Consider the following 18,722-nt stretch of genomic DNA (forward strand, 5'->3'; position numbering starts at 1 on the left):
GGGGGGGGGGGTAAGAGGAGTTTAAGAATTTAAAAAAACAGCCTGCTTAAAAGCATCATCTCTTCACTTTCACAATGTTACGATCACATCATATCTAGTGGCTTGGATCATCACACTTGCTAGAAAAATTTAAAAATCTGGCTGGATTATTTGTGGAAGACAGTCTGAAGATGGAGTGGAGCAATTTTGCTATCCATTGAGCAAAAACTGTGGTAGGAGTATGGTTTGTTTAGTTTTAAAGTTTTTGAGAAAGACCGAGTGATGGACTTCATAATGCCTCCAAGTTCAAAGCTTATGAACATTTCTGCTTAATTGGGCCTACATTTTGTTGAAAGTTGCAAAGTGCTAACATGTACAACTGATTTGTTTCTTTTTCAAACTTTCAGGGCTATTAGCCCACAAAGCCAGTTGACTGGACCTTTGTGCAAGGTTTGGTGATTTTTCATGCACAGGAAGGCAGATTTCATGGTAGGAAGAAGAAGAATATCCGCAAATACAAGAGGAGCCTAATATATTAGAATTTACAACAATGAAGTTGTACTTGTTTTACAAGTCTATTTTATTTCTTGTGACAAAAGTGAGATTTATTTTGAAAAAACAATAACCGTCTGCACGCTGTCATTCTGGCAGTTCTGTGAAGCTTTACTTCATAGCTGTACTTTGAGCTCCATTCTAACATCAGATTGCCTACGTCACTGAAAATTCTTACGTGCTGATGTTTAGCAGGTATAACGTTTACAATGTTTACACCATTCCAGTGTAGCATGTTAGCATGCTAACATGGTAGTCAGCAATTAAAACAAAAAGCCAAGGTGGATGGGAATGTCATTAGTTTTGCAGATATTTAGTCATCAACCATTTGGTTGATGTCTAAATACCAGGATTATCTTGAAATAAAAATTGTGACCATCCATTGTCAAATGAATAACTTGATTATGAAAGTCTGTGCCAAGTTTCAGGACAAACTGACACTGCAATCCCCACAGCCTTTAAGGTCTGGCCCTTATGCTCAATGATATGATGGGGATCTAAACAAAAAAGAAATGTACATTAAATGTCCCAATTGTGAGGATTAGAAATTTCCATCATTTAATGCACGTATGATCTATGACAATATAAAAAGACTCATTGACTAATCCATTTTAGTCAATTAGTTCATTAAAAATATATCAATATAGGGCCATATCGGTTAAGGACAATTGCAAAACGTGAGATGAAGTCTGAATAGGACGAGAGAGAAAAAGATAAATGGATACAAACAGAAAAAGAGGACGAGTCTAGAGACTGTCAAGCATGTGAGCATGACTCACTGATGTGGAAAAGCTGCAGAAGGAAAGAAGCCAAGCTGACGTAGAGACACCAACAAGAACCTTGAAGGACAAATTCAGCAAATCGCTCCTTACTTCTTCAACAGTGAAACTCTGGGGTCGGATAGAAGTGCTGTGATGATAGCAGCTGGATTGTGTGTGCACCACAGGTAAACAACGCCCGGAGTGAGACGCAGCTGGAAGTCCTCCTAATTATTCTTAATGGTCGGGAGGACCCCCACTCAAAGGTAGTGATTTTCTTAATTTGTTCTTAATTATTAAGCGAGTCTGACCTCATTGCTAATGAAAGAACAAGGTGGATTCCTTGTGTAACTGTTATACACACTGAGAAAACAGTAAATTAAAGCTTGTGTTTTTTTTAACTATGTAACCTGTGACTCATTTGGCCTTCAAAAAGAAAAAAAGAAAAACACCTGAAAAGCAAGGTGGCGTCATCTCTTTCATGTGTTACACAATGTGGCTGTAGTTAATGTCATCCATCCCATCCTGAAGCAAAAACATACTGCAGGTTTAAACACGCCTAATGACAGCGTAGGAAAGGAAATGGGGGATTCTGTGATTGTAAAACTTTGCAAAAACATCATCCTGTCTTGTGACATAAGTTGGGGATCGTCATTCTGTGATCAAAGGAGTGACAAGAAAAAAAAGCATTTCAAACAGACAGAGAAAATCTTTCAGACAGAACAAAACATCCAGAAATCTACATTTACACCATCAATTTACACACATGCCTTGTGGTTTTATCCACGGCAGGTGCCTAAAATAGTCATATTACTACGACATACAGAACAGTCATTAGTGACGTGCTCTGAGTGTGTTGGGTCCCTGGCAGCCTCATCCTGGGTGGGCCCTGTAGAGGCGAGAGGCCCAGCTGTCATCATAAAGACAGGACCCATGCATGCAAGAGAATTGCTCCCAGTGAAAAAGCTGTTGAGTTTATCCATTATTCAGCAGACGAATAGTACCAGTGTTTACTGCTGGGCTCAATTACAACAGAGCTCTTAGAGAGACTCGGTGGATATGCCTATTAGTCCCCGAAGCTGCACAACAGATCCGAAGAAAGTCCCAGGGATCAAATTAAGTTTGTTTATTTTTAATAAAGAACCATGACTCATATATTTCCTACGTCGCTGCCAGTGACTGTGAAACAGACAGCATACCGAGCATCAGCCTGCCTTATTTACTAAGTAATTCTCTGGACTGAAAACAACTTCTGCGCTGTCAAAATCCAAAATAATTCCATTCACCCACCGCACTTTAAAAGCAATGTTATTCTGCAGGGCAGCGGTACAGCATCACTAACAGTTATTTCAACATCTCTCATCACAGCTCAAAAGGCAGGCTGCTGTCCACAGCTATCAACAAACCATGTAGTGAGTGTGTTGTCTGCTTATCACTCACACACACACACACACACACACACACACACACACACACACACACACACACACACACACACACACACACACACACACACACACACACACACACACACACACACACACACACACACACACACACACACACACACACACACACACACAAATGCTCTTTGATGTGCTTCCCTATGATTTATCTGAGGAAAACAAACACTCCCCGCAAACGAGACGGTATAGATGGAGTCTAGTGTGAAACATCTGGAGAATACAAAAAAATGGAAAATCAGCCTGTGTGAGCTTCTCTGCTTCTTACAGAGACAAACGAGACCTAAATGAGCAGATTATTGAATGTAAAAAAAACTAAATGAACCATGCTGACAGACTGATTACAATTTCAATCGTAATTTCGTCAGTGAGGCACCCAGCAGGGCTATGTTAAGTCCAACCCTTTAGCAAGAGTGAGATCCAGAGTTTTCACCCCACGCCTCACCACTGTCGCAGAGTGAATTATTCAGAAACGTTCTGTTTCACAGGAGTCAAAGAGGTTTGAGGAAACAGCTGCACTTCTATTAAGAACTGCCCTGCAGCTTTTCCTGGCCGGATAAAGACAGACGTTTTTTTTTTGTCTCTTGTACATTTGATGATTGTGCTTGTAGTGTGTCACAGCTCTATGAAAGTTCATTTTCAAAGGATGTATCTGGCACACTGTGCCCGGGAAAAGAGGCCATCTGGTGATCCTAACACAAGGCAGCAGCGCCCTCCAATTCTGACCCACCAGGACATCCGCTTCAGCGAGCCAGGCGCACAAGGACATGAAGCAACCAGGGCTTGTCATCACATGCACACACACACACCTGCAGAAATACTGTACATACTGCTGGCAGCATGAATTGTGGTGACAACAGCGGGAACTTGACCAGCCCTGATACACAGCACAAAACAATACACTGAGTCTAAATGATACTTAGTTGGGCCGCAACTACGGATTATTTCCTTTACAGCTGATCTGTTCATTTTATAGATTCATAAATTGATCATTGGGAAAATTTTGTTAGTATACTTATTCAACTTATGATATAAATACAGAAAAGCAGCAAATCCTTACATCTGAGAGGCTGGAACCGGCGAGTATTAAAATTGTGACAGATTCTTTTTCAGTTAGGCTATATCCACCACGTCCCAATTCAGGGACAGTCTCTGGTGCCACAGGAAATTCAATGCCTGTGATTTTACCGATGTCATGTTACTTCCGCTTTTTTTGTTGGAATTTTAAATCCTGGTGGATTTCTGAGGACTATGGTTAACTGCTCCTCAGATCTCTGCGGGGGAAATCCAGACAGCAATCTAGACTATCTGTCCAATAGGAGTTCTCACACGCATGACTAAACTTTTGAACTTGGTTTTTGTTTTATGAAAAAAAATAAAAAAATAAAGTCGCTTCTCTTGCTGCAGACATTTTAAAACAATACAGCCTGAGAAGCAGAGATGCACTTCTAATGTCAAAACAGAGCAGCGCAGGACAGGTTTGTGCGGTTAAAAGCGAGACAGTAAATTCTACCGGTGGGAGTAAAAAGGGAGGCTTCACAGAGAGGGTTTGATGGCTACCTGCAGGGCATGAGAGAGAGAGGAAAATACAGAGTGTGCATGTGTGTGGTGCGTATATGTACCACAAACTTTAAATCTTCAGAGATCATAAGCAACTACTTCACTGTCTGACTTTGGATGACTTCTGGCAAAAGTAAAAAGTTACTTTCTTTAGTAGCTTTTAACTTTCTTTTAATGCTTTGCAGCTGTCAACATCTTGCAACCAACAAATAGCAGCGTGACAAAAATCCTGCATCTCTGGCAGACAACAATGGCGGAGCAGTAGGGATATAGTTTTTGACATATCTAAACGCACACCACAAATACCTGTTTAATAGGTTGTATTTATGTTTTGCACTGTTACTGAAGATTACCTCTTCGTTCTCGATCTTTAGAGTAGCCAGGCGAGACTGAAGCTGCTGGAACCTCAGGATGAGCTCTCCGTTCACCGGGGGCTGCACTGATATCTGACACACCTAGGCAAAAAGAGAAGCGGAAATCGTCAATGATCAGAAAACAGACATTGTAGAGCAAACCACAGTGCCGTTTGCCAACTGGATGCAGACAGCCACACAACAGCAGCTAGTAAACAGGCATGATATCAGCGTTGGCAGTGCCAGCCAAACAGTAAAACTCAACATATGTTGAGCTACATGACTGCAGGGGGAGAATTAACACATGATTTATCAAATTTGGTTGCCCAATAAAACCTGATTTGACACCCCAGACGCAGTAAAACGCTGCATTTAAGCCACTGAAATCAGACCTCATTAGTCTGGAACCTTTTTTAATCAACTTTAAATTCCCTTCCATGTTGTTCAGTATATCTGCAGTGCAGTAAATACAGTGGATGACTCGGAAATGAAACATTTTAAAACTCATTATATAAATGCATTTTTCTCCTCCAAACACAGTTTTCCAGTTCAGTTCATCATCACAGCTACTATTTTGTCCTCAACTGTACCTCGTCTCCCATATGAGACTGGAACTCAAATTTTGCCGGTGGGCAGAAGGCCGTAGGGAACATCTCCATGAACCTCTGTCGGTCACTGCGTGGGTCCAGACTGTCCACGGCGTTCTCGATGATGTCAAGACCCTCGTGGCGTGATGTCTCAAGGTTGTATTCGGCTGACAGGTAGGTCCGCAGGGCCCGGTTCAGGCTGGCGTGGTAGCCCAAATCGCAGCACTGGAAGGGATGAAAGATCACGGTCAACATGACCCAACAGGTCTCGTAACACACAAACCAGGGCGGCCTGCCACCAACGATTGTTTTCCTTTTTGTAAATTGACAACCTGCTGAATATGAGGCAAACAAGCTAATAATTACTATAAGGTCAAATCAAAAACAAACAACATATTTCTTAGAATTAAGTCTTAAATCATGTGTGAATATACCTCTAATGGCGGTTTTCCACTGCGTGGTATCTACTCGACTCGCCACGGCTCTACTCGCTTTTTTTGGTTTTCCATTACAAAAAAAAGTCCCTGGGACCTGCTGCCAGGTACTTTTTTTAGTACTACCTCAGTCGAGGTTCCAAGCGAGCCGAGGCGATACCAAAAGGTGACGTGGTTACCTGCAGACTGCTGGTTGGTCGGAGAGAATCGTCACTTATGACTGCGTTGTTAGCAAACAAGAGTGCGAAGTGTGTTTCCAGAACAAACGGGACATTTAAAACAAATCTAGCCCGACACCGACAGATTATCCACTCTCTGCACTATTCTCACTTTTCAACTGTTCGGGCTACTAGCGGCTTCATGTCGTTTCCAATATTGCACACTGTTACTTTAAAAAACAAGACAATATATATAACAAAAGTTTTTATTTAGCTTTTCAAGTAGCGCATCAAACCCTCCCAAACATCCCGGTCTTCTTCCTCTGCACCCTGTGACAGTGTCCCCGCCGGCTCTGCTGTCCCAGATGCATCCCAGTCGTTGTCATAAGACTGTCCGTGACTCTCATACAGATTATACGAAGCCCAGTAGTCAAAACCAGAGATCTCACCGGTCGGACATCGCCCACCAGACGTTCTGCGGCGGCGATTTTACAAAGCGTGAATGCTCTAAAACACAAACAGTCCGCATCAGTCATGTTGGTGTGTAATCATGGTTGTTCATGTACTTTATAGCGTATAGTAAATACTGACTGCGACGCTGAACACATGCAAATGTTAGCTAACGTTACCAGGAAACTTAACTTACCCTGTTGTGTCGGCGAACAACCGTCATGTCGACGTCTGAACTCCGTCAGAATTCCCAAACTCCCGTTTTTTTAGCGGTGATTTTTGTTGCTTCCTTCAGCTTCTTTTGAAACAAAACATTTCTTCTGGCTGTGGCGAGTAGCCGACGTGCTGTTGTGAGTCGCGCTGAAAATTACGTCATCACGCGTTGCTATAGTGACCAGCCACGCTCAGGCTTTACGCAATCTGCAATGGAAAACGAACATAGAATGGGCCGAGGCGAGCCGAGCCGTGCCGAGCCAAGCCGAGGCGAGCCGTTACCAGCAGTGGAAAAACGCCATAATTGACCCGTGTATGGTAAAAGAAAAAAATGTACCTTTAAAGGAGACAAATTTCCTCTTAAACTCCACAAGGGAATAAAGATAAAGATAAGATCAAACTTTGCGTTTGTGTTACACAACATTACCTAAATGTTAATAAATATTACCTCCAAGAACTAATGCTGATTTTGTTTTTGGGTCAAGGTCTCTCCTGGGCAGACACACACCCCTCAGGCACCCACACACACACACACACACACACACACACACACACACACCTGGCTGATAAGCAAACACAATACACTTTGTTTTTGACAATAAAAAGTCCCCTTCATCAATAAATACATTTTTATGAGCATGCACATACAACTCCTCACGGAGCACATCAAACACACACCATGGTGCGATTGTAAGGCTTGTGAGCAAAGCAGGGAGATGGGTAATTTCAGCACACAGCATGCCACTGAATATAGGTTGCATTTATCCTCTCTTCTGGTCCTGTCTGGAATATAAAACCCCAAAACCTGGCCTTCACCCATTTCCAATAACACACACAAGTTTATTTCTCAAACAAAATAATAATAACCCAAATTATTGCCAAATCATCGGTCTCTATTTATTGGTGAGGTAGGAACATTTTTGCAAGGCAGAGTAGAGAGACCTATGTGTAGTAAATTGAATGACCGCAGCTTTACATGACAAAACTAAACACTAGGTTTGAGGGTCAGGGTCCATTCAAACGGTCTGAAAGGTATGGAATATTTAAAACAGTGACAAAATGGTAGGAAAAAAGCCCAGAGGACCAAAATATATGAAAATATGTTGCTTTCAATGCTGACATCAAGATAAGGAAAGAGGCATAGAATAGTTTTCATTACACAAGTTAATATGCTTATTTTATACAGTCCTGCACTGTAATTTATATCCAACAGTCTGATCTCCTAAGATCTCTTTTATATGCTAAAGTCATCAGTCTCTTCTCTGATCATATTTTAAACCTCCTCTAAAAGTCTGTGGGGGGGGGGAGCTTGAATAGCAATGGGTCTTCTGCATGAGGAGCACAAAGAAACATAATAACATCTAACTGACTGCAAAGCGTGGGTACGGTTTATGTAATAGTTTAGGTCCTCAGCAAAAACGTTTCCCAGTATCACTGAGGGGGAAACAAGGCTGTGCTGAAAATGAAGCCGTCTCTAGAACAGGGCTGACAACAGCACGTGGTTCTATACTTACATCAATTAAGTCCGACAAGTCGTGGATATAGTATTTGAAGACGGAGGAGTTTGATGCTTCCAGTGTCAGTAGGTACTCGTTCCGCGCTTTGATCGACTTCAGCTTGTTCTCGGAGTACTTGGCTTGACGCTGATGAGAGAATTAGAGGCATAGAATGAGAAACAGAACACAACAGAGCGAACGAGGGAGGATGAATTCAATGAGTCGAGAATTGCCTTTTTGACAAGTGACTGCGGTTTAATGTCTCTGCAAGCATCTCAGAACTGAGACTGGATTGCTGGCAACACAACAGCTTCAACAAACAGAGCAGAAATAAATGAAATTATGTTAAAAATAGCAACAAAAAAAGGGAACAAGAACGAAAAAGCCTAAACTAAAAACAGACTGTGTCCTTCACTGCAACTAGGAGAACCTCAGTCTGAGCCATCCGTCTTTGTCCAACACTTCCTCTCTACCAGATAAATACTAGGCTGTTAGTTCATCGCCATCCACTGACCACTGGGCTCTGACTCACACACTTCCGAAGTGTCCATATTTTAACACTTCCCAAAATGCTTTCCAGGAAGAGTTGTGTTTAAAAAGCCACGGAATCATTTGTCATAGAGATTTAACAGAAAGCAGGCTTGTTCTGAGAATAAAAGCCTGCTCTTTGGCTGCGACAATGCTTTTCAGTTTGTTCTCCTTTACTGAGGTCAGCAGGACTTGTGAGAAAAAGCCATGCTTTTCTAATCAGATATTTTGTCATGTTCAAACTACTAAAAGAGAAACACCTTAAAGAAAACAGAATAGTGTGACTACTAAGTTTAAATGCAAATTGGATTACAATTGTTAAGGGTTGGCGTTCTACCTTCTCTTTCATCTTCTCGATCTTTTTGACGGAGCTGCGCCTCTGGTATTTGTCCTCCATTCGGATGCTGAAGACCGGTTCCCCCCTGCCGATCTGCTTCTCCTCTTGCTTCTCGGCCTCCTTCAGCTTGCTCTCGGCGCTTATGCTCTCCGAGTGGTACATGTGGTAGGTCTTCATCACCTGGAGACAAACACAAGTGGAAATAAGCTGCAAAGATAATATGTTTTAACCCTCATGTTGTCCTGTGGTCAAACTGACCCGTTTTCCTATATCAATGTTCTTTTTAACTCCCCAAAAAAACATAATTGATTCCATACACTGCTTTTTGGCAAGTACAAATCTCTACTTTCATTAATTTGGGGTGTCATAGTCAATTTTATAGCATTTGAAAAAATAATTTAAATGGTTTTGAAACAATATTGAGTAAAAGTCATATTCCAGCCTGTGATTATCCATCAACATAAATTCCTTTAATTTCAGTCTAAATAATTCTAATTTCTGCTTTTCTAACTCAAACATCAGGTATAATTTCCTGTAAATAAGGTTCATTGACTATGAATTCCAAAAAAAAACGTAAAACTAATGTTAATAATTTAGTGTTACGTAGTGTTGAAATTGTCAAAAACTGACAAACACTGAAAAAAAGTGTCTTAAAGTGTTGAAAAAAAGAGACAAAAATGTAAGCAAAAGTTTAAAAAAAAAAAAGCGATAAAAAGCGTCAACAAAAGTGTTGATTTACAATTTTGAGGGGAAGACAACACAAGGGTTTAGGCCTGTTTGTCATTATTTCTGTTTCAAGATTTGCAACATCTTGAAACTGTGCAGTGTTACAGTTTCTGGTCAGTTTCTGTGAGGTCAAAAGGTCACTCTAATCTACCTTCATAGTCCCAACTGGCCTTTTGTAACCCACAACTAAAGCCTCTATCCTTTGGCCCGCTGATTTATCACATACCAATTCAACAAATCTCACAGCAGGAGGATCGTCTCGCCCTTAACCACAAACCAAAGACAGATCCTCTCTAGCCTTTTTATATGAGGCGCTCACACGACCACAACCACCACAAATCACTGCAGCTAAATCTAACATGCTGCCTTCATTGATCTGTATTTGGGAAAAAATACACTCAGGAAGATTTGGTTTCGCCCTCTGGTTTCTTCCCCCTGGTTTTTACACAAGCTTATTGAGAGGGAGGTAGACTGTTCTTTAAATTCTTTGAGCTCTCATCTTTGCAGTTGATACAAGTGAAGTCAAAAAAAGTAAATGGGATTAACAACACATAAAAAAAAGGACTCTACATTTGAATTTTACATGCCAGAATAATACTTTAAAACATCAGAAGGACAGTCTGCATTGCAATTTGCTGGCACTAAAGATTGATATTCATTCTGTTTAATATGTAGTATTTGATTCTTAAATATATCTAAATACTGTATATATATTTTTGTAAAGGCTAATAAGCTGAACCCCCCGCACCTTGTGTCATCACACTGTAGTAATCAAGTACAAGGGAAATGCTTTACCTTGGTGGTAAAGGGCTGATTACAACTACTTCCTAAAGTCTGAGTCATCTTCTTCAGACAGTGTACTCATACATGCTCCATGTCTGCATTAGACAGTTACTCAACCGCTAAATAGTCGGTAGACCATGAAACACAAAACAATGAGTTCTTCAAGAGAGCTGATTGACCATAAAAGTCATATGAACACCGGCTCACATCGTCAGGAGAAGGGGGACCTGACACATGTGGGGGTTCTGTGCATAACAATGAACACTCACAGTATTATTACTGATTTCCATGTAAATATACAGACTGCGTCCCATCCCCTGCCACCGAGACACTGCAGATTATTTTTCCAAAAAGAATTCTGAAATTCCCTCTACACATTCAAACAACAGTGTTGGTGATGGTTCTGGCAAATAAAAAAGAACTTGTTTCAGTCATCCACCTGAAGAAACGGTGGACTAAGTATCCAAAACGTCAGCATAAATGGGAATGGGAAAATCCTTTTTTGGAATATCTGGACCAGATTTGATTCCACTTCTTTTTTCCCCAGCATGTTCCCTTGGATCAGAGAGGCCCCGAAATCAGGGTACGCAGCTGTCGCCATGGTCCCGCTACACGTCTGTGATGCCATGTAACTGCTACACTGCAGTGCCCTGCTAGTCCTGCTACGTCCTGCCACGTCCTGCTACGTTGCTACGTCCGCACGTCTGCTGTGCCTTGTAATGCCGCACAGCGTCCTGCTATGCATGAACTACTACAAAGAATGCTACAAACTACTAATTTTTTCTTTTGTTTATTGCCACTTCATTCTAACCCCAACGGCCCGTCAGACACCGCCTACCAAGAGCCTGGGTCTGACGAGGTTTCTTCCTAAAAGGAAGTTTTCCTCGCCACTGTCGCACTGTTGCTTGCTTGGAGGAAACTATAGAACTGTTGGGTCCTTGTAAATTCTGGAGTGTGGTCTATCTGTAAAGTGTCTTGAGAAACTCTTGTTATGAATTGATACTATAAATAAAATTGAATTGAATTGAATTGAACTTGTATTTATGCAAGTACCTATGCACTGATTTTGTCTATGCCGGTCTTTGTATGCATACTACTGGACATCTTTGGGTTTTGGATTCTTTAGCTTAGGGTTAGGATGGATTTGCATATTTGTACCCCCCACCCCCCCCCCCCCCCCCTTGTGTGTGTGTGTGTGTGTGTGTGTGTGTGTGCATGCTTGTTTGTGTGTTTGTGTGTGTGTGTATGTGTGTGTGTGTCAACATAGAATAAAAACAACAAAAACAATCTTGAAAAAAAAATAATTCATATGTTGGGTATGCAATATGAAATGGCAAAAAGCAGGTACAGAAAGAAAAAAATATGTTTGTGAAATGAGGACATGCTATGGCTTCTATGTTTTCATTGTTCAGATATGGCAACTACATGTTTTGCTTTATAATATGTGTGTATGTTTGTATTGTGTTGGACCCCAGGTCTAACACAATCAGGATCCTTAATAAACAGACTATCAAGCAAAAACTGGATTCACCAAATGGTAACTCTTTTGGCGCAGCCACCTTGCAAAGTGCCAGCTGCAATACACAAGCTAATCCAGTCCTTACAGAGGTCACAGACTCGCTGGGGTGGGAGGAGAGGAGAGTAAAGGAGAAGGGAAAGAAAAGGAAAGAACAGAAGGGGAGAGGCGTATGTATTCTAATCTACAAAACTATCTTTTAATCTTTACAAAAAAGGTAAAACCGTCGTGAAAGTTGTTTTTTGTATGCTTCTATAGTAATGTTTGCTTTGGAATTTGGATATTGTGTGAATCTCTCTCAGATGTTACATTAACGCAAATCTTTTCTAACATTAAATCCGTCTTCTGTAAAGCTACATGAGCCTGGGTTCTTGACAGCTGGCACAATGCACTCAACTGAAAATAAAGGCAGAAAATGCGTTCAAACTCCCAGGATAAAGTGGTTTAACCTGGAACGAACCAACTCCAACAAATTGCAGCTCCAGAATGTATGCACTACACTTTGAATGCACTAAACCTCAAATTCAGTACAAATAGAGACTCACCCATTGCAAAATCTAAACATCTTCCCCCAAACTGAGTTATTTTTGTACGTGTGGAACAACAAAGCAAAGCCTAACTTGTCTGCAGCCCTTTGCCTTTTGTGGGTTTTGGCCTAACTGGAAGCAGTTTAGAGATGGGTGACTGACCTCGGGCCCTGTAGTCCTCATTTATTGGTCTGGAGTCTGCCACTGCTCTATTTACTTTGGTGTTTCTTTCAAAGGGACATATTTAGAGACAGAGCAGACCTGTTATTTCGTTTGTAAGAGGCAGAAATCAGGACTGTGTCTGTCTGATGTAATAGCTACACAGTGTGTGTGTGTGTGTATCACGTTTGTCGTGTTTGGAGCAGCACCGCCATAGACTGGAAATGTAACCACTGTAATCCGCTGTAGTGCATTGCTGGAGACTTTAGTAAGTACGATCATATTTCAACAACATTGACTCGATGTAGTCATTCTGTCTGAGCAGACCATCTAATTACCAGACATACATGCATGTGAGGTGTTAAACTAAGCTAGTAGGCTAGCAGAACTGATTGGGACAATTAAATCAGTGGAATTAGCTATTGATTTACGATTAAAGTACCTTTCTCTACCAAGGTCATAACTACACGCAGTCAACTACTTACAGCAGGGGCATTGAACAGAGGAGATGAATTGACCTTAAGACTGCAGCTCTGTAGCTTGTTTGATGTAAAAGTGTGATGGTTTGGTGAAATGTTACTCTGTGTTGCATGTAATGTCTCTTGCTCTCTCCCCAGTCTTTGGCAACTTTTGAATGGAGGTAACAATACCTAAAAGAGATAAACTTTTGATTTATTTTGTAAAGAAATTGTATCCACAAGTTGCTATTTTTTGTGTATTTATTGTGGCTTTGCATTCATTTGTTTTGAAGAACAAAAGAACTAAGCTAATAAGCAGAGAATATGAACATTAATGATTCAAACATAATGTGTTATGTTTCTTCACAGTTTGAATATATTGTTCATTAGGGTAGAATACACTGTTTCATTTTGTGCTGAAAAAAGATTACACATACTTTCTCTTCACTTTGGTAGATGTCTGTTTACTTGGATGTTTAATATTTGATCCCTCAGACATCTCTAAGATACAGGCTTAAAGGCTTCAACCTGTTACACATAGTTGAGTTTGTTAGCTCAGTACTATGTCTGTTAGTCTCAACCACACCAAAGACCAATGTATTAGCATTATTAAAAAAAAAAAAACAGGGGCAGTCATTAATACTTACTGTGTATAGCTCATTTAGGACCTTCATCAAGTCTTCCTGGAGCTGAAAGGCTATTTCCTTGCTCTGAAAAAAGAAACAGACACATGAGACAATTAGAACAAATCAGTAAATTCAAACAAGTACACAAAAAGAGTTCTCCCAGACCAAAAATGTAGTTAATAGCTCATTCAAAACTGTCCGCAATGGTGAATCTACATTGCAAACACTTGACAAGTCTGTTTACTGTATATTGGGTTTTGAACGAATGGTGGACAACAACCAGGCATTGACCCGTGGTCTGAATGGCACACATACACAACAAAAGGGTGGATTTATCATCCTGTGTCAAATGCGTGGTTTCTGAGTGAAAGTGGTATCAGTGTCTCGACGGCTTTTCCGTTCAAATCGGCGAACACAGCTTGAGTTTCACTGGCCGCATGCTCAAAACATTATCTGGCTTCTACACCTCATCGTGAAAGATTTTTCCCAAATATGTTAACTCAATCAGCTGTGCCACAAGGCAGACTCAGTAATACTATCCCACACACACACATGACCATGTTAATGCACCTCGCGGTTGTGCGATACAGTTTAATAGTGACTCAGTGATGGATTTAGAGGGGCTTTCACTGTTAATTTAATTGTGGAGCTCACATATTTCCTTAACACTGACTCACATACTGTATCACATGTTTATGAGATTATGAGTCATGACAATGAATTTTTGATCTCTCTACTACAGTCGATACCACGCTGTGTTACCTGGATGATGTTACAGCCTCATTCCTGCACTCCAGGTCTTTCTCTAACCCAGTTATCCACAGACAAATCTCATTTTGGGAGCCAGTCCCAGCAAAAGGCTGTACGAGGGTTCTGCGGGGGTATTGAACCCCCTAGTGCAGGGGGATAGAGTGGTGGTGATGTACAGTACTTCTGATCAAGAATGGAGTCCATTGCATGGCAGTGACTGGAAAAAATAAACTAAATCTACATCTACACTACAACTGTACAAGATTCCACCATGTAAACTTAGGACCAGTTGTTGCACAATGGTTACAAGTTGGGAGAAAATGTGGAAGAAAACATTTTTAAAGTAATTTGTAAGGCTGCTTGTTGATTGTCGAGCGTGCCCTGAACAATGGCAATATTATCTGCTAGTATTAGCTGCAGGGTCCAGTGCACACAGAGGTAGTTCTTTGTTGCATTGCGTGCATTTGGTTGTCCATGGCAATATTGCCCTTACAAACTGAACAATGTATGGGATATCCTTACCTGAGATCAGATAAGTCACACACTGTGTTGCCTTACACAAGAGTGGCTTCGTGTGTGTGTTGGCAACAGGTAAGAGGCTCTATTGAGTTCACACACCTGATTGATCCAGGTGAGTTTACAAGCGTGTTCGTTTTGGCGCACGGGTTTTCACAATTTTTGAAAAAAGGACTCTGCCGAACGGTCAAAAAGTAACAGATCAAGACGAAAGCAATCTTGTGAAAACGTGTGTGCACAAACATGCCAAACTCACATTCTTGTTCTTAACAAGTTACTCACAGGTCAAGCTGCACAATGTCCAAGCAAGTGAATAGACAGCAAAGAGGATTAAACTCTCAGTTAGCGGCTGCCAGGCCGGTGTCTGAAATTAGAGTGTCGTGCCAGTTCACTAATTTGTAGCTCCTACCTAATCAGTGTGAAAAGAGCCTTTAAGCCTGGATCACCAGAGCTAAAGAAGCACCAAAGTTGGCAAAAGTCACACTCAAGCATGTTTGAGAAAGGTGTGTAGATAAGGGAGCTATGGTGATATGGTGATTTTTTTTCAGTAAATGATAGGACAATCTGGTCCTTGAGTTTATAATACATCTGTAATTGTATCTCGTGACATGGCGGCACCACATTTTATCTGTCTCTTAATTGTAGATCCCTGCTGATCTTAAAGATCATAAACACACAGGCCTTATCCTGTGGGAAGCCCCATTAGCAACTGTCAGTTCAGAGGACAGAACCTTTGACTATCTGTCATATCTAACACTCATCAGCTCTTCTCCATTGAGGAGGCTGGGAAGTGATCCGGAGATCAATGAAAATCCTTCTCAGGGATCACACAAGCTGCGAGAGTGTGTGTGTGAGAAGTAAAGACAGAGATGAAAGTAAATGGGAATTACATTCAAGACATGTTTACAGTGTGTTCACCAGAGAAGCTTCACCTAACATAATGCCTTTGTGGAGTAATCCCTCCTACAAACTGAACTGAACTGAGCCAGACTGCTTAGTGAAAACTAGGCTTAAATGCAACGTTTGCAATGATTTGATTTTTACAACTTACTTTGGGGGTTTCCAAATTTGGTGGAATTCATTAAAAATATCCTACAAATGGGTTTCCCCTTGTAGGATAATACCATCTGTATCCCAACCACATTAGAAAGATGAAACAACCCCAGGGAGGAGAAACCAAGTCAGCCTTTGGGGAGTGGTGGGTTTCACATGGCCACTGACATTAATCATGGTATAGAGATAGCAGTTGTATGTCCTACTGTGCGTGTGTGGTGTTCAACATCGATCGGAGCGTCTTGACACTATTTACACAGTCACACAGTCAACAGACACGTAGAAACTCTGACAAGGTCTTAGCTGATGTATTTCATAAAAACAATCTTTGACGTTGATCTTATTCATTTAAATGCCAAAAGAAAAGTTTAAAACGTTGGGAAATCCAATTATTTGTTTAATCTGTTAAATGTTTATGCATTGAATACCGAGTCCTTAGCTTAGTATGTAGGCTGGAAACAGGGGAAAACAGCTAGCCAAGCTTTGTCCAGTGATAAACAAATCTGAAGCTGTTGTGTTTTACCCAGACTTGAAAAGAAACCAGCTGGAAGGAATTCTGTCGTCATCCATTTGATCATTTACACCAGCACCTTCCTACTGTGATATGTCAAAATGTCTTTTGGTGAAAAAAATGCTTATTGTAATATAAGCACTATCCTGGACATGCTTTGCCTGGGAAAATGTTCAAAACTGCCTCCAGCTTTGGGATCTTGTAACTGCAGACTTTCATCAATAAAACAGGGCAGAATAAAACCAAGAGCCAGTTGTATGAATAATAAAAACTGAATGCATTTGATGTCATAGTGAGGTCCACTATTTGACGCCTGTACTCAAACACAAAACTAAACACAAACGGGGTGTTTCTAAACAAATTTGTGACCACAATGCAGCACTGAAGACATAAATGCACATGGCAAACGGGTAAACCGGAGGATGTTGACGAAGACACCAGGGCTACTTTTGAGTCCTGTGCTGTTCCATCTCACAGCATGAGACCTAAACATACAAGGGAATAAAAACACAGGTCTTTGATGTGCTGGAAGGATGACAACAGTACAGCTGTCTCCTCGAAGCTGTGAGGGAGCGCACATAACACGGGGCACTTCTCTGTTGTTTGAGCCTTGTTACTGAAGCTCTGCCGAGATCAAAGGCTCAGGGAAGCTTTAATTAGAGGACGAGTGGTGTCTCGGGTCTCATATGAACTGGGACCTCCCACCAGTCTGCACAATGTCACCTGGATTCACAGGGAAACTGCAAAAGGGACAACTATCACACAATGCAGTAAGACACTGCAGATTCCACAGCAATAATGTTGCAGGTGAGGTGCCCTGCAGATTGTCAGGATTTGGCAAAGTCTCTTCACACTAAAAATGAAAACTGGCATAGAAGGCAGTCAAACATTATGATCATCAAAGTATGTTGAGTCAGGGTAGGCAACGAGAGAAAAGAGAAAAACGACAATTTCACATCTGGCCTCATTAGCAGAACCGTAATCCTTTAAACACCATCAAAAGGAAATGGTTGCTGCAGTTTCCTGTTTGTGTGTTGGGGGTTTGGGTGAGTAGTTAAAGACCACGCCCCCATACAATCAGATGAAGTCCCAGCCATCAAGAGAGGTTCATTTCTTTGAGAACCTTGCTTTTTGAATATGGAGTTTAGATGGTCAGGGTTTGCCGTAAAGAAGAAAAAAAGAGAGAGGAGGAACAGAAAAAGACAAAGTCGCACAAGCCTAACTGACACAAAGGCGCTCCTCTGAAGAAAAGCCACTTTGTAATTTAGGCCTGTGGTGAGTTCATGTGACTCCTGCTGCATAGGAGCTCATAATCTTTTAGGGAGTTCTCGTCTTTGTGGTGGATTCAGCCATGAAGCCACAGTCGTCAGACGGGAGAGTGAAGGCATACTGATCTGAAATTGTGGTGGCCGAGGTTCCTCTGGATTACTCTAATTCACAAACCTAAACCACAGAAACCCAACAGTGTTTCATCCCATCAGATGCAAAGCTGAATATATACTGTATGTATCCTGTATCTCATGCAACTGAATATACTTTGTTGTCAAATGAATGGGTTAATTGAAAGTGAAAGACTTTTTTTTTTTTATCACATAAGTGAATGGAGACACCGCTGCCCGCACCGACCGCCGTGAAAAATCTGGATTGGGTTAGTGGTGAGTTCAAACTTTGGTTTGGTTGATCAAAGAAAAGTCACATCTGACCTCGTTTGGTCAAACAGTACAGTAGAAAGTAAAAAAAAGAAAGATTGAAGCAGTTCAAAAGAGACTTCATGGGCATTAAAGAGACAAATGGTAAATGGAAATGGTAAGACAGAAGTACGTAACGACAGCAGGCTACAGTCTGGGTTTGGAACTGGAGTGAATTTGTGTTAAAAATGCTATTCAATAAACAGAGTGAAATGAGCAGTGTGTTCTAATATATTAACAAGGCCTGTAAACGGAGCATAGTTTTCTTTTGAGCACATAAAGTGCCTACATCCTTGAGCCCTGTATGTTATATCCCACATTTATCATGCTTTTGGCATTTTATTTTAAACATGGTCTGATTTTTTTTCAGTCTGTTCTGTTTTTTGTTTGTTTGTCGTCAGTGCAGACACCTAAAGGACAAGTTTTTTTAACCACTCCGACCAAAAAGCACCTCTATTTTTGACCGTAATAGAAAATAACTTGAAGACCTGAAAGATTACTTCATACCTCCCGTGACATAACAAGTTGTCCATTGTGGTGG

General features: G+C 41.1%; 1 protein-coding gene across 4 annotated transcripts in view; it reads right to left on the bottom strand.

The window, feature by feature from the left end:
- Window positions 1-18,722, bottom strand: part of srgap1a (SLIT-ROBO Rho GTPase activating protein 1a) — a 94,996-nt gene that overhangs the window by 32,559 nt on the left and 43,715 nt on the right. For all 4 annotated transcript variants that reach the window (XM_032524712.1, XM_032524713.1, XM_032524714.1 and 1 more), the window contains exons 4-8: window positions 13,685-13,747; window positions 8,869-9,048; window positions 8,022-8,150; window positions 5,256-5,477; window positions 4,666-4,767 (exon numbers count right to left, since the gene is read on the bottom strand). In XM_032524712.1, coding sequence (XP_032380603.1) covers window positions 4,666-4,767; window positions 5,256-5,477; window positions 8,022-8,150; window positions 8,869-9,048; window positions 13,685-13,747 — 696 coding nt within the window. The remainder of the gene's footprint in view (window positions 1-4,665; window positions 4,768-5,255; window positions 5,478-8,021; window positions 8,151-8,868; window positions 9,049-13,684; window positions 13,748-18,722) is intronic.

The sequence above is a fragment of the Etheostoma spectabile genome, chromosome 8 (genome assembly GCF_008692095.1).
Source record: "Etheostoma spectabile isolate EspeVRDwgs_2016 chromosome 8, UIUC_Espe_1.0, whole genome shotgun sequence".
Taxonomy (NCBI): domain Eukaryota; kingdom Metazoa; phylum Chordata; class Actinopteri; order Perciformes; family Percidae; genus Etheostoma; species Etheostoma spectabile.